The following is a 15,462-nucleotide window of genomic DNA, read 5'->3' as shown; positions in this document are numbered from 1 at the left end:
TTGTAAATTGTCTCTGAACCCTCTAAAGTTACACAACATCCTTCCTATACCATGGAGACCAGAATTAAATGCAGTATTCCAAGTGGCCTAACCAATTCCCGCATGGCCGCAACATGACCTCCCAACTCCTATACTCAATGCACTGATGAATAAAGGTAAGCATGCCAAATGCTTCTTTCACTACCCTGTCTACCTGCAACTTCACTTTCACATTCCAAGGTCTCTTTGTTCAGTAACATGCCCCAGGACCTTACCATTAACTGTTGTAACGATGCTGCTCCTTTAACAATATTATGCTGTCCTTGACTTATTTTTCAGAAAGGTTGCAAAAGATACAAACTCCAGAAAGTCTGGGGTTGGATGGATTTTAGGGCCAATTTGATTATAGCTAACAGATACTGCCTCAGGAAAAGGGCTTTCAAGTTTAAGAACAGTTTTACAATGAAAGTGGAGTGGCCAATTCTTCAAGCACCATCTTTCTCTAGTATGGCTATTCACTGAAAGCAGTCAAGCAGTTGAAACATCTGCTGGTCCCAAAGAAGCAGGTCCATGCTGATCCTCTCTCTCTCTCTGACTTCTCTACATAGATTTATCTACATAGATTGAAAATCAAAGCTGCAATCATCTTGACTGTACAGTTCACCCAAGTAACTGATACAAATAAGCTGTGGGTCATCTATGCATTTACTTTCAGCAAAAATCATTCACTGGGAATATCTATATGTGTATCAAAATTGCAGTTAACATATGATACTCCTTTCCACAGGCTTTTACATGATAAAATGTAACAAAAATCAGAAGTCAAAATGAATTATGCATTTCTTTTGAATTAGCACTATTAACATAGAACTGCATGCAACAACACTCCATTTAATTAATTTTTGGCATTGGAATTAATGTGATAGAGCTATTAAGGTCCATGGCACCGTATCCAAAGTTCATTCAGTTAATTCTGTCTCTACGCTGACATGTCACTGGAGGACATCATAACTACTGCCATTGCTTTGTTCTCTTTTCACAGTCCTATCATACTGTTTCATCTTTGTTTCCTTAAAAGAAGTGATGGTCTCTTCCTCAGCCAATCCTTATGGCAAAGCATTCCACGCTTCAACAACAATTTGTAGAAAAGTATCTTAAATTATCTTCTCATGCTCAGTGATCATTGACCCCTTGAAGACTGACTTGGACACATTCCCCAACCAGATGAAATAGTGTTATCCTATTGGATATCTAAAAATTCTTCTTGATTTTGGAGTCTCTCATTTAAAACTCCCCAGCTTTCTCTGCCCATGTGAAATATGAAGTTTCTCAGGTTTTCCTCATATTTATTGATTCCATTCCTGGTATCATCTTGGTAAATCTGCACTGGGTAAAGCTTACTGGACAGGATTTTATGTCTCACCAGGGTATTGCTCCTTTTAATGAAAATGTTGATGGACAGCCTGTAATCCCCAACCCCCCACCCTACTTAAATAACCTGTCCCATGGCTACCTAACACTTGGCAGTGTATTAATCATTTATTAATTATTTTATTTATTATTTTTAATTAATTAATTTTTATTAATTAATGTTGAATGTAATTCTTTGTAGGACCAGAGTGGAAGCTTTAGCAAGACAGGCACAGTATTGGGGTCCAGGGTGCACAGGGTGGGACAGATCTACACCCCCTCTATTCCCAACCAATTGGTGGATTTCAATCTGGTTCCATTCTCTGCCAAAAATTGCCTACTGAAAGGCTTTACTTGGCCTAAAGATGTATGTAGCACCCAATACTTTGTCTTCCATGTTTAAAACTGCAGTTTTATTGGGAGCAGGTGGGTGAGTGCCAGAAAGGAACACAATTCTACACAATTTGCCAAACACTAATTCTATCACCAGTTTGGTCTTCATTTCTCTGAAATAAAATATTTAAATGTGACTAGAAAAAGGGTATTTTAGTTACAAACAATAACACCAAGACATAACAGAACTGTCTCCTCAATTTAGCCAAATACTCTTACTGGTATTTGTAGGAACATTGTATTTGATTAAATCTTCCTCGGTGAGTGTGTTGATTTGTGGTAATTCTGAGAACATCATTGCATCACCGAATAAGCTGTCTGATTGTTTCCTACAAATTGCTTTGGAGAGAGTTTGAAAAGAACCACTTGCGGAAATCCTCAGAGACCTTCCTCTAACATTCTAGACAGAGACAAAAAAACAATATCAGTCAGTTTTTAAACTTCCAGAGTTATAAGGGAAGCATGGCATAGGATGTTGTATTCACAGCAATGCAATGAAGGATAGAACTGAAACTTAAACTTCACACAATTTGAAGTTTTATCTACTTGCACCCATACACTCCAAAGTAAAGTCTCATCTTTTGCAAAGGTTAGGTTCTTCTAAAATATTGTAAATTATTTTCACAAATGGCAAATATGAAAGAATGAGATGCATGCACAAAACACTTTCTACTGCAACAAGGATGTTTTCTTTTATTTCGTTCTTCTATTTTAAAGTTCAATTTAATAAAAACCTGAAAATCTATATCAGTAGGTATGTTTTTATTTATAAAAACGTCTTGTAACTATAAGAAAAAATGAAAGTGAACTATCTCAAAGATTATTATTTCTGGAGTATTATATGTGCCACATGTCAACAAGTGTAAGGTCAAGCAGATTAGAGAATCAAATGATAGTTTAAAATGTGATATGAAAAAAACAGTTTAGATTCATTGAGCAGTACTGGGAAAGAAGAATGTGTTCCATTAGGGCTCCATGTAAGGTGAGTTGGCATCAGTGTCCTGGCAACCAGAGAAGCAATGCTGCAGACAGAGCTTTATGCTACAAGAGTTAGGCATTTGGAGATTTAAAAATAAACATCCAGAATTTAATTGGACAAACAACATAGAAACAGGCTGCATCATCTACAAGTTCCTGCTTTTATATGTGATATACCTGAGTCTCATTCTGACTTTCTTTATTTAAATAGCTTTATGACTCCAGAAACCAGGAAGTCTCAAGGCATCAGGTTAAACATGGGCAAGGAAGCCTTCTGCTAATTATCATGTACTGCCCTCCCACAGCTGATGAATTAATACTCCTCCATGTTGAACATCACCTGGAGGAAACACTGAGGGTGACAAAGGCTTAGAACATACTCTGGGTGGGATATTTCAAAGTCCACCAGCAAGAGTGGCTCGGCCACAGCACTACTGATCAAGCTGGTAGGGTTCTAAAGGATATAGCAGCTAGAATGGGATTGCAGCAGGTGGTGAGGGAACCAACAAGAAGGAAAAATACACTTGACCTCATCCTCACCAATCTGTCACCTGCAGGTGCATCTGTCCATGACAGCATCAGTCATAGTGACCACTGTACAGTCCTTCTGGAGACAAAGTTCTATCCTCATGTTGACAATACCTCCATCATATTGTGTGGCACTATGACTGTGCTAAATGGGACAGACTTCAAACTGATCTAATAACTTAAGATTGGACTTCTATAAGGCGGCCATCAGCAGCAACAGAGTCATGCTTGTACACAAACCACAATTTCAGGGCCCAGCATATCCCCCAAGGGATCAACCTTGGTTCAATGGAGAGTGCAGGAGGGCATGCCAGAAGCTCACCTGAAGATGAGGTGTCAACCAAATGAAGCTTATATACAGAACTACATGTGTTCCAAACAAGGTGTTAGATGGAGATAAGAACTTCCAGAACTAACAAATCAGATCTAAACTCTGCAGTCCTGTCACACCCAGTCATGAATCATGGTGAACAACTAAACAACTCAGTAGGATAAGGTTCCACAAATATCCCCATCCCCTACAGTAGGGGACCCCAGAATATCAGTGCAAAAGGTAAAAGCTGGAGCATTCACAACAACTTTCAGCCAGGAGTTCCAAGCACGTGATCCACCTCAATCTCCTCTGGGGTTTCCAGCATGAAAATGACATTCATCAGCCAAAATGATTCACTCCACATAATATCAGGATAATGCTGAAGGCACTGAAAACTGCAAAGGCTAGGGGTCCTGACAACAGTATTTCTGAAGATGTGTGCCCCAAAATGTGTTGTTACTAAAACCAAGCTGTTTCAGTAAAGCCACAACACTGACATCCATCCAGCAATGTGGCAAACTGCCCAGGTCTCCCATGCACACACAAATAAAACAAATCCAACTGACCAATCACTGCCCTGTCGGGCTATTCTCAATCATTAATGAATTGATAAAAGTGGTCATGGACATCAACATGTCAAGGGGCACTTATGAAGGAACAAATAGCTCATTGACACTCAGTTTGGGTTTCACCAGGACAAATCACCTCCTAACCGCATTTCAGCCTTGGTTTAAACATTGATGAAAAAAGATATGACTGTGAAAATGACTGCCCTTAACATTTAAATTTGTTTGGCATCAAGGAGCTCAAGCAAAAATAGGATCAATGACAATTCTGGGAGAAAACTCTGCTTCTGGTACCTGGTAGAAAGGGAGACGGCATTGATTTTTGGAAGTCAGTCATCTCAGCTCAAAGGCATCATGGCAGGAGTTCCTCAGGGTCGATGTTTTTCATCAACCTGTTTACATATGCTATGACGTACCTCTGGAACCGGTGGAAAACATAGAAGATGGGAACAGGAGTAGGCCATTCGGCCCCTTGGACCTGCCATCAAATATGATTTTAACTGATTTACAAAGTTTACAAGATTTACAAGGATATTGCCAGGGTTGGAGGATTTGAGCTTTAGGGAGAGATTAAATAGGCTGGGGTGTTGGAGGCTGAAGGGTGACCTTATAGAAGTTTATAAAATCACTTGAACAGGAAAGGTTTAGATGGATATGAGCTGGGTACTGGCAGGTGGGATTAGATTGGTTTGAGATATCTGGTCAGCATGGACAAGTTGGACCAAAGGGTCTGGTTCCATGCTGTACATCTCTATGATCAGTGAGTTCAAAATCTTAATTCCGCTCTCCTCCCCAAATCCTTTGATCCATTTAGTCACAAGAGCTATGTACATCTCCTTCTTGCAAACATAATCTTCTGGCTTCAACCACTTTCTTGGTAAGGAATTCTACAGGCTCATCACTCTCTGAGTGAAGAAATTTCTCCTCATCTCAGTCCTAAAATGTTTACCCTTTATCCTGAAGTTATGAATGAATTAAAACCATCTTTTCAGCTTCTCCCTCATTTGCTTGTCCAAGCTTCCTCATAAATGCATCAAAGTCATTGGTTTCAATTACTCTGTGTGGTTCCAAATTCTCATCATTCATTCGATAAAGTTTCTTCAAACTTCCTATTGGATGAATATCTTCTAGTTACATGTGAAGTAATAGAAATGTGTAGCAGTTTGAGTAAAGACAACCACAGTAAACTGGAAAGAAGTGAAATATTATTGGTCAAGACATTTAAGGATATGATTACATCATCCAAATGAATCCATGAAAGGAATTGTGGTTTAGAAAACCTCTTTATCTCAAACCACAAAGTATTTGTAACATGTTGGACAAATAAACAAAGAAATTAGAGGGTTGAGTTACTGAATCATAAGAAACAACACATTTCTATGTGTCTGAAGCTCACAAAGGTTTCGTGCAAAGCTCTGGGCATTTACACATATCCATTCTAAAGCCATCTTAGCCTTTCAAGTCCTTCCTAGTTTATGTTTCTACATTACATGTGCTAAAAACAAACACAATTTATGAGGTCAAGAGATACAAATTCCACTAGAGCTGTTGGTAGTCCAAATATTAATAAATCCATCTTAATAATAGAAGCTGCTCATTACTCCTGGATCACAAGATTAATGTCATAATTGCACAAGTACCATAAATTAAATAAGGACAGTAGATATTTCACAAATTCAACTTGTTTTGATTCCCAAAATCTGTGCATAACCTGTATACAATTACCACTTAGAATAGTGTTGCAGTAACTGAAATATAAGAAACAAAATATCATAATGGCTATCCTTCTCACCATTCACCAGAAAGCAAATGCAGTTTTCTTTCTTTTTCTAAGATATTAAATGATGTCCAGTCACAAAGCCAAACATTCAAAAATCTAAAGTAATCTTGAATTTAAGAGCAATGTAATATTCTCATACCTCGCTGAATTCAAAAACAGATGGAAGGTTCATGTCACGGACAGACTGCAAAAGATTGGGTATCAAATCCAAAATTTTTAATGACTTAGCAGTGAAAGAACTGAGGCTGGAGAACACTTCCAGGATATTGTCCATTATCTGATTAACATGAGGAGGAATTATCATTGGTAGAAATGCCTGGTAACAATAAAAAATGAAATAATTTTACTGAACTCCACTTTTGAAACTCTTCAGTAATTAAAGTTAGATCACAACACGGGAGCTAAAAACAGAATAGCACATAGGATATCATTTGTGTCATTCATATTCTATATGATATAAATGAAGCAGATAAACAAATGCAGACATACACATTTCTATCAATACTCAGCAGATTTGGGATTCCCTATCAAAATCTATTATTATCATGAATAGATTTATACAAATATTATATAAAAGCAAGCAATAAAATATATTAAATATCATGTTAAATATAAGATTGAAACCACTATTTTTACAAAATAAATACAATAATTAAATAATAAATTACATAGACAGTGATGGCAGGATGGGTGAAGTGTTACTGCTGAAACATATGAGTGCTGCTGCATACAAAGGTGATCCAAAGCAAATCTGGACTAAGTGTTTGCAGCTCAAGGAACTTCGTATCTAACTTGAGGGGATAGGATCAGAGTTGCAGATGTTGCATCACAGGAGAAAGCTACCTGGACATTTTGCTCCAGAAGGCAATTCACATCATTCAGATGAGGTAATTCAAATTCAACCTATGATCAGGGACATGATGGTGTGACTGCAAGTGGGGCAGGTATGGAGGACCAAGGGGTAGCTTTTGAGGAGCCTACAACTATCCAAAAATTACAGAGTTCTTACAAGCTGTATGAATCAGACTGGGGACGGCAGGGAGGGTGAGTGAACTGATCATGGCACCTTAGTATAGGGAGCCATTCAAGTGAGGGGACACAAAAGTAGCATAGTCATAACTGGAACAGAATAAGCTTTGATACTGCTCTCTACAACCATCAGCAAGAGACCCAAAGGCTGAGTTACTTGCTTTCTGCCAGGGTTGAGGACATCTCCTTAGGAATGGAAAGGAACAAGAAGGATCCAGTTGTTGCTCGTGTTGGTACAACATTGATAAGACTAGAAAGGAGGTTCTGCTCAAAGTATCTGAATAGTTAAGAGTGATAATAAGGTCAGGATTACTACCTTATCTCCTGAGCAGGAACAGATTGGCAAAGTGTAAATAAATCCAAGGAGTTAAATGCATGTCTCAAAGATTGGTATCTCAAAAATTGTTTCAGTTTATGGAGCACTGCCTCCAGTACAAGGGTAGAAGGCAGTTGTTCCGGGTTTCATTTGAAATGTTCTGGGATCAGTGTCCTGGAAAATCAAGTAACTATAGATGGAGAGAGAACTTTAAATTAATCAGAGGGGGAAATATAGACTTCTAAAGCAAAAGAATATGAGAGCATTTCAGAGCCATAATTTGGATAATGATAACCAGAGTGGGACAGGAATGGATAGAGAGTACAAACATAGAAACATGGCAGCAAATAGGCTCAAAATGATAAAAATACAAACTTATTGGCACTTCACTGAAATGCACGCAATCTTCAGAACAAAATAAATGAAGTAACAGCACAAATGTAGTTTAATAGATGAGAACTTACAGTCATTATGGAGACAGTTTCAAGGAGATCAAAGATTGGACTAAATAGACAGAGATGTGTGATTTTTCAAAAGGACAGGCAGGAACAGAAGGGTGGGGTTTAGCATTGTTAGTACGGGATAGAATATGTACAATAACAGGAAATAATCTGGGATCAGAAGATGTACAATCTATATGGGTGGAGGTAAGGAATAAGTCGCAGACAATGTCTATTCTAAGGACAGAAAATAAACAGGAGATAAGGAAGCATGTAACAGACATAAATCAAGTACAATGGGTAGCATGATTTGCCAAATGGTCTCACAAGTGCTATAATATGCTATGATTCTATATTTGAACTGCAAGATGCTAACTTTGACAATATAATAGATAGTTTTCTCACCTGCCACCCCTCAAAACGGCCTCACAGCTCCCTCATCAGATCTGTGACCTCTGCCCAATCCATGCAACTTGGGAGTCATCCCGAGATTTGAACAACTGCTCCATTCAGGATCAGCCGCCATTACCTTACTGACTCTGTGATCTCCCCTGCCTTGTTCAGGGGTTGGACCTGGTCCTCCAGCTCTGACTGGACTTTTAACTCTTGAGTGAAAGTCAGGCCTGTTGGTCAGGCTGCCTTTCAGGTGGGAATCAGTTGGTGAGATCACATATACACTGCGAAGTTAAAACTCCACATCAGGCAAGTTAAAAGCCCTGACTTCCTGGTTTCCCATGTTCTATCAGTTACCCTGCCCAAACCAGCAGATCAGTCAGGGTGAAGCCTCCACTGCCCTCAACTGTATAAAGAATCAAGAAGAAATTGAGCCAGCTCACAATTCCTGCACAAAGATGGTGAAAGAGAGACAGAGTGACTGGAAGAACAGAAAATATAAACAAAAATGTTTTTTGCTTTACCTTATAAGCGAAGCATCTAAAATCAACGTGCTGGCTGATTGTCAAAATAAGTTTATAAGTTTGCAAAGGAGTTAAAGCACACAGTTCGGTAGTCAGAGATGAAATGCTTGCATTGTCTGAAATTGACAGCATCAGATCCAGGCTTTCCTCATCACACCTGTCTGCTGTGATAATAAGGCCACGAATTAACTGTTAAAAGAAACAAGGTTCAGCCTTGGATTTGACATTAACGATAATATAACTGAGAAATACAAAACAAAATGATGTTAACAACACATTACCTCACTTTCTCCTCCAACACATTACCTTTATCATTCTCAATGTGTCATGGAATTAGTACTATCAACTTTGCAGCACAAGTTGAAAAGCACCAGAAAATGCTACAGATTTCCATTCTCAAAACTTAGATATAATCCTGGACTCTCAGATATTACCGGAATTTTTCATTATTTAATCTCAGACCTACAGCTGAATCTGTAAATATATAGTAACATTGAGCCTTTGACTCTTAATTCTCAGTTGATTTTGCACCTTTTTTTCAGCTAATTTACCAATCAGTAGGGCTAAAGTGTTCACTTTGACATTGAGCCAGCAGAGAAACCTAGTTAGTTTTATCACAGTTTAAAGGAGTTCATACTTTACTTTCACTAACTCATGAACTGTACGTCACTCTAAGTTTGTAGTTTGAAACAGAACCATCTCAGAGTTTTCTGTGAAGAGAATACAATGTTAACAGAACTGAACGGTTCTGAAGAAGGGTCACTGGACTTGAAAGGATCCTGTTAAATCTAAACCTTGCTTTCAACCCTCTTTCTCAATCTCATTACTGACCTCCTCTTTGTGATCGCCATCCTTCAAACACTCACTTCAATCTAGGTATCCATCACCAAGACTACCTACAGGCCAGAGAGTAGTACTGGCAGTGATCACATCTCCTGGTACCATTGCTGTACTGGAGAGTTTACCTTGGTGGCTTAATCAAGTGGGAGGGACAACATTATACAGGTAAATAGCTGATTACCCCAAAGTTCTGTTGAGCCTCTCAAAAAGAAGTAAACACAGATTTTCCAACCTGTGGGTGAGCCCCTGTCACGTTTATAAAATCCAATTAATGTTGCAAAGTTCAAAAATGATACAAGAAAGCAGTCTGAAATTGCTGAGATTCTACCTTCAATCATTTGATTCAGGTTGTCTGAGCCTCCGTACGTTTGAAAATAAAGCATAATGAGGATTTATACAAATTGCTAAATATCAAATAATTCTTGTAACCTGTTAAACTTTACAAGCATAAAACCAAAATTGCTCATTGTGATAGTGAAAGTTTCACACTACTTGAACAATGGCTTCAATGCTACCTTTTAAAATTTCCATAGAGGAAATGATGATAATTTTTATGCAGTGGTGCTTTGTGAAGTAGTTCATGCTTAACATGTTTATGTTGATTCAATGTAATTTTGCAGCATGTTATTCAGAAAGATGAGAGTTTTCTTCTCATTTTATAAGAACTGATACCCAAACTACCTTAACCAGTTACTTCGGATTTGAAAAAAAAAGATGAATCCAATCTAGCGACTTCCAAAGTTACCTTTGAGACAGTCAGGTTTGCTGTCATTAACACATCAACTGCTTCAGGTGAGAGGTTATTGATTTGCTGCAAGTGGATTTTTAAAATTGTGATGTTTTGCACACAGCTCTCTATTGGAAAACCTATTAAAAATAATCAAATGCAAAATGAACAAGCCTTATACAAAATTAAAGGTTGCATAAGTCATGCAAATAATAGACAGGAAGTAAAATGATGCTGCGGAATGGAATTAGAACCATGTTCATTCTAAGTTCAATTTTCTTCAGGTTCCTGCTTGAAGGAAGATTAACACATACTGTCACAACCTTCCCCATGGGTAGACCAAAGAGACAAGTCCCTAAACCATTCCAGCTGGAATTGAGATTGCACCACATGCTGGAGGTATCAATGTGATCGACACTGACCATCCAGCCAACTGAGCCAACCAATTCCCCAAAGAGATGGGTTGCCATGGCAATGTACACGTGACAGGCACTTTATAGCCTTGAACTATCAGTCTCCGAGGTCTTCTCAGTACATAGATCACCACATGGCAGACCAAGAATCCCTTTCCTTCTTACCATCTTCCACTGGCTTCTTCTGGAAGGATTAACAAATGAATACACTTTGGCCTTATGAATGTGCTATCTTTGGCCACCAAACTCTGAACTTGGATTTGCACAAGAGATTTTGGCTCAGAGGCACTGTGCCATAAAATCTTCCCAACAAATTCAATGAAATCATAAAATAAATGGCCACTTATCTCTTAAATACCAAGTACATACATCTGGTTATCTCAGATTACAACAAGAACTTGACCAGCTGGGCCAATGGGCTGAGAAGTGGCAGATGGATTTTAATTCAGATAAATGTAAGGTGCTGCATTTTGGGAAAGCAAATCTCAGCATGACATATACACTTAATGGTCAGGTCCGAGGGAGTGTTGCTGAACAAAGTGACCTTGGAGTGCAGGTTCATAGCTCCTTGAAAGTGGAGTCGCAGGTAGATAGAATAGTGAAGAAGGCGTTTGGTATGCTTTCCTTTATTGGTCAGAGTATTGAGTACAGGAGTTGGGAGGTCATATTGCGGCTATACAGGACATTGGTTAGGCCCCTGTTGGAATATTGTGTGCAATTCTGATCTCCTTCCTATCGGAAAGATGTTGTGAAACTTGAAAGGGTTCAGAAAAGATTTACAAGGATGTTGCTAGGGTTGGAACACTTCAGCTATAGGGAGAGGCTGAACAGGCTGGGGCTGTTTTCCCTGGAGCGTCGGAAGCTGAGGGGTGACCTTATAGAGGTTTCCAAAATTATGAGGGGCATGGATAGGATAAATAAACAAAGTCTTTTCCCTGGGGTTGGGGAGTTCAGAACTAGAGAGCATAGGTTTAGGGTGAAAGGGGAAAGATATAAAAGAGACCTATGGGGCAACGTTTTCACGCAGAGGGTGGTACGTGTATGGAATGAGCTGCCAGAGGAAGTGGGGGAGGCTGGTACAATTGCAACATTTAAGAGGCAGTTGGATGAGTATATGAATAGGAAGGGTTTGGAGGGATATGGGTCGGGTGCTGGCAGGTGGGACTAGATTGGGTTGGGATATCTGGTCGGCATGGACAGGTTGGACTGAAGGATCTGTTTCCATGCTGTACAACTGTATGACTCAATGACTCTATATGGGCATCACTGTTTAGGCCAGCATTTATTTTCCATTTTGAATCTGCATTGATAAAGTGTTGGTAAGCTACTTTTGTGAACCACAGCAGTTGAGGTGGTATAGGTAAATACACATTGCTGTTGGGGAGCAAGTTATAGGATTTTGACCCAGTGATATTGAAGGAATGGCAATATTGTTTCAAGTCAAAATGGTGTGTGGGTCTGAAGGGAACTCTCCGGCAGTGGTGTTCTTGTGCATCTGCTGGTTTGTCCTTCTCGATGGTACAAGTCATGGGAAGATGCAATCAGAAGACCTTTGGTGAGATGTTGCATTACATTTGCAAATGATGCACATGGTAGAGAAGTCAATGTCAGATGTACTAGATAGGGTACCAGTCAAGTACCCTGCTATGTCCCTGGATAGCGTTAAACATCTTGAGTGTTGTTGAAGCTACACTTATCCAGGTAAGCAGAGAGCATTCAATCACACTCCTGACTTATGCCTTGCAGATGTGGACAGGATTTGAGGATTCATAGGGGAGTTACTCAGTTGAAAAATTCCTAGCCTCTAACCCACTCTTATACTCACTGTATTTTTGGTAAGTATTCCTAGCTCAGTTTCTGGTCAATGGCAATCCCCAATATGTTGATAGTGGGGAATTCACTGATGGTGATGCCATTGAATGTCAACAGATGATGATTAGATTGTCCCTTTGGAGATAGTCCTTGTCTATGAGATGGAACTTACCCGCCATTATTTACCCTACCCTGAATGTTGTCCAGACTTTGCTACATGTGCATCTGTACCTGAGGAATCACGAATGTCCCTGCACATTATGTAATCATTGGTCTCCTTATTCAAGGAAAGATATCATTTCATTGGAAATAGTTCAGGGAAGGTTCCCTAGGATTGGAAGGTATTGTTTTATGATCAAAGACTGTACTGAGTGAGTTTAGAGGAATGAGAGATTATCTCATTGAAACATATAGGATTCTTAAACAGCTTGACATGGTAAATACCAATTTGGTGCTTCTTCTCATAGGAGAGTCTAGGACCACAGGGCATAGTCTCAGAAATAAAGGGGTGCCAATTTAAGACTGAGATGAGGAGGAATTTCTTCTCTGAGGAATGAGAGTCTTTGGAACTCCTTGTCATAGAGAGCTGTGAGGCAGAGTCCTTCTGTGTATTTCAGGCCAAGATAGATACACGCTTTATCAGTAAAAGAAATCAAGGTTTATGAGGCAAATGGAGGAAAGTGGATATGAGGAATGCTAGATCAGCCACGATCCTATTGAATGGTGCTGAACAATTACTCTTGTTCTAACTTCCTATGGTCTTATGAAGGTCATTGATTAAACAGCGGAAGATTGGTTGGGCATAGGATACTACCTTGATGAACTCCTGCAGCGATGCCCTGGGGCTCAGAGGATTGATTTTCAACAACCACATCATCTTCCTTTGTGTTAAGTATGACTTCAATGTGCAAAGACTTTTCCCGCTGATTTCAATTGATTCCAGTTTGATGCCAGTTCTTCTAGATTCCCCATTCTGTTAAATGTGGGCTGATGTCAAGGGCAATTATTCTCACTCCTCCCCTTATATTCAGCCCTTTTGGCCATGTTTAGACCTAAGCTGTAATGAGGTCAGGGTTTGAGCCGTGTCTGGCAAAATCTAATTGAGTATTGGTGAGCAGGTTACAATTGAGTCAATACCACTCTTTTGCATGACCAACAACAAGTTTCAACATTGAGTGTGGACTGATGGGCAGTAATTGGCTGTATTGAATTTGTCCTGCTTTTTTGTGGAAAGGATATTTAGTCAGTGCTTGTATAACACAATGGTTGCATTCTTGTGCAACTCTGCATTGTACAAAAATCGTGCTTTAGAAACAGCTCTTAACAGTATTGATGATGTAATCACATTACAGCCAACACATGTTTTAAAAGTTTTTGCTGTTAGAAGCAATGTCCATAATTCATCAGTCATGTTACAGCGAATTTGCATTGACAGAATGCGAATTATAGCAGTACCACCTGTACCAGGCAAATTTTTCAAATTGTCAGCTAGATTTTGTTTATTAATTCATAGGATGCAAGTGTTGCTGGCAGCGCCAGCATTTATTGCCCACCCTAATATGTTCTTGTGTAGGTGGTGAGCTGCCTTCTTGAACCTCTGCAGTTCATTTGATGGAAGTTGACCCATATTGCTGTTAGGGAGAGAGGTCTAGGATTTTGACCCAGGAACAGTGAAGAAACAGCAGAATATTATGTGTTAATATTCAAGCATTAATAGCATATTTTCATGAACCACCTAATCATTTTGCAAAAGCATACTTTAGTTATAAATTGCTTATAAGTATATTATGAAACAGTTCAATAATCATCCAAAATAATTATCTTAAATGCAAACATTAATTTCTTTGTTTTCAAAAGTTTGAACATTTCCCTGTCAGCTGAATCAATGTTAAAGATCACACAACACCAGGTTATAGTCCAATAGGTTTAATTGGAAGTACTAGATTTCAGAGCGCTAATCCTTCATCAGATGGTTGTGGAGTATAAGATTGTAAGGCACAGAATTTATAGCAAAAGTTTACAGTGTGATGTAACTGAAATTATACTTTGAAAAATACCTTGATTGTTAGGTCTCTCAGCTGTTAGAATGTTGAAGCTGCATTCACTCTCACAGACTCTGCTACACTCTCTCTCATAGACACTCACAACCCCACCACTCCCCCCACCGTCACACACATAAGTTTGTGGGGTGAATTTGTACTTGCACACTTACATTGTACTTTGCTCTAAAACTGCATGAATCCATTTAAGATTCTGTTAATTCATTTTTTTAGATTAGAATCAGTCTAAACATTATGGCACAGACAGCAGCACAGAGGAATGCTAATACCCAATACATTATCTGGGCTGACACCAAGGGCTTTTGCCCGAAACGTTGATTTCGCTGCTCGTTGGATGCTGCCTGAACTGCTGTGCTCTTCCAGCACCCCTAATCCAGTATTTGGTTTTCAGCATCTGCAGTCATTGTTTTTACCTAACCAATTGTTAAAGTTCACTTGAGAATGTAACATTTTTTTTAAATGTTGTGATTTACATATGAAAGAAGTGAAACTAAAATGGTCATTCTAACAGAAGAGAGCCTTAAACAATCAAGGCATTTTTCAATGTATAATTTCAGTTACATCGCACTGTAAACTTTTGCTATAAATTCTGTGTCTTACAATTGTGTACTCCACAACCACCTGATGAAGGAGCAGCGCTCCGAAAGCTAGTGTTTCCGATTAAACCTATTGAACTATAACATGGTGTTGTGTGTTTTTTTAACTTCGTACACCCCAGTCCAACACCGGCATCTCCAAATCATTGCTGAATCAATGCTTTTCATCACAGTTACTGCATTGTCTTGAAGACTTTTACTACAGATTCACTTTTCCACAATAAAATAAAAGCACTCTGGCCTGAATTTTTCAGTCAGCTGCAAATGGACACCTCGTTGACAGTCACCAACAAGGTTTTCACAGGTTTTTGAACCTAATCTTGCTCTAACCCATAACTGATCAAATGTAGCACTCTCTACAGGCT

At 39.0% G+C, this 15,462-nt stretch overlaps 1 protein-coding gene across 1 annotated transcript in view; it reads right to left on the bottom strand.

Moving 5' to 3' along the window:
* Positions 1–15,462, bottom strand: part of LOC140480574 (ATP-binding cassette sub-family A member 13-like) — a 282,456-nt gene that overhangs the window by 130,485 nt on the left and 136,509 nt on the right. Inside the window, exons 22-25 of the mRNA XM_072575601.1 lie at positions 10,235–10,356; positions 8,650–8,838; positions 6,087–6,263; positions 2,002–2,182 (exon numbers count right to left, since the gene is read on the bottom strand). Coding sequence (XP_072431702.1) covers positions 2,002–2,182; positions 6,087–6,263; positions 8,650–8,838; positions 10,235–10,356 — 669 coding nt within the window. The remainder of the gene's footprint in view (positions 1–2,001; positions 2,183–6,086; positions 6,264–8,649; positions 8,839–10,234; positions 10,357–15,462) is intronic.

Source organism: Chiloscyllium punctatum, chromosome 8, assembly GCF_047496795.1.
Source record: "Chiloscyllium punctatum isolate Juve2018m chromosome 8, sChiPun1.3, whole genome shotgun sequence".
NCBI classification, from domain to species: domain Eukaryota; kingdom Metazoa; phylum Chordata; class Chondrichthyes; order Orectolobiformes; family Hemiscylliidae; genus Chiloscyllium; species Chiloscyllium punctatum.
The sequence above is the reverse complement of the archived record's forward strand: the minus strand, read 5'-3'. Positions and strand labels throughout refer to the sequence as shown.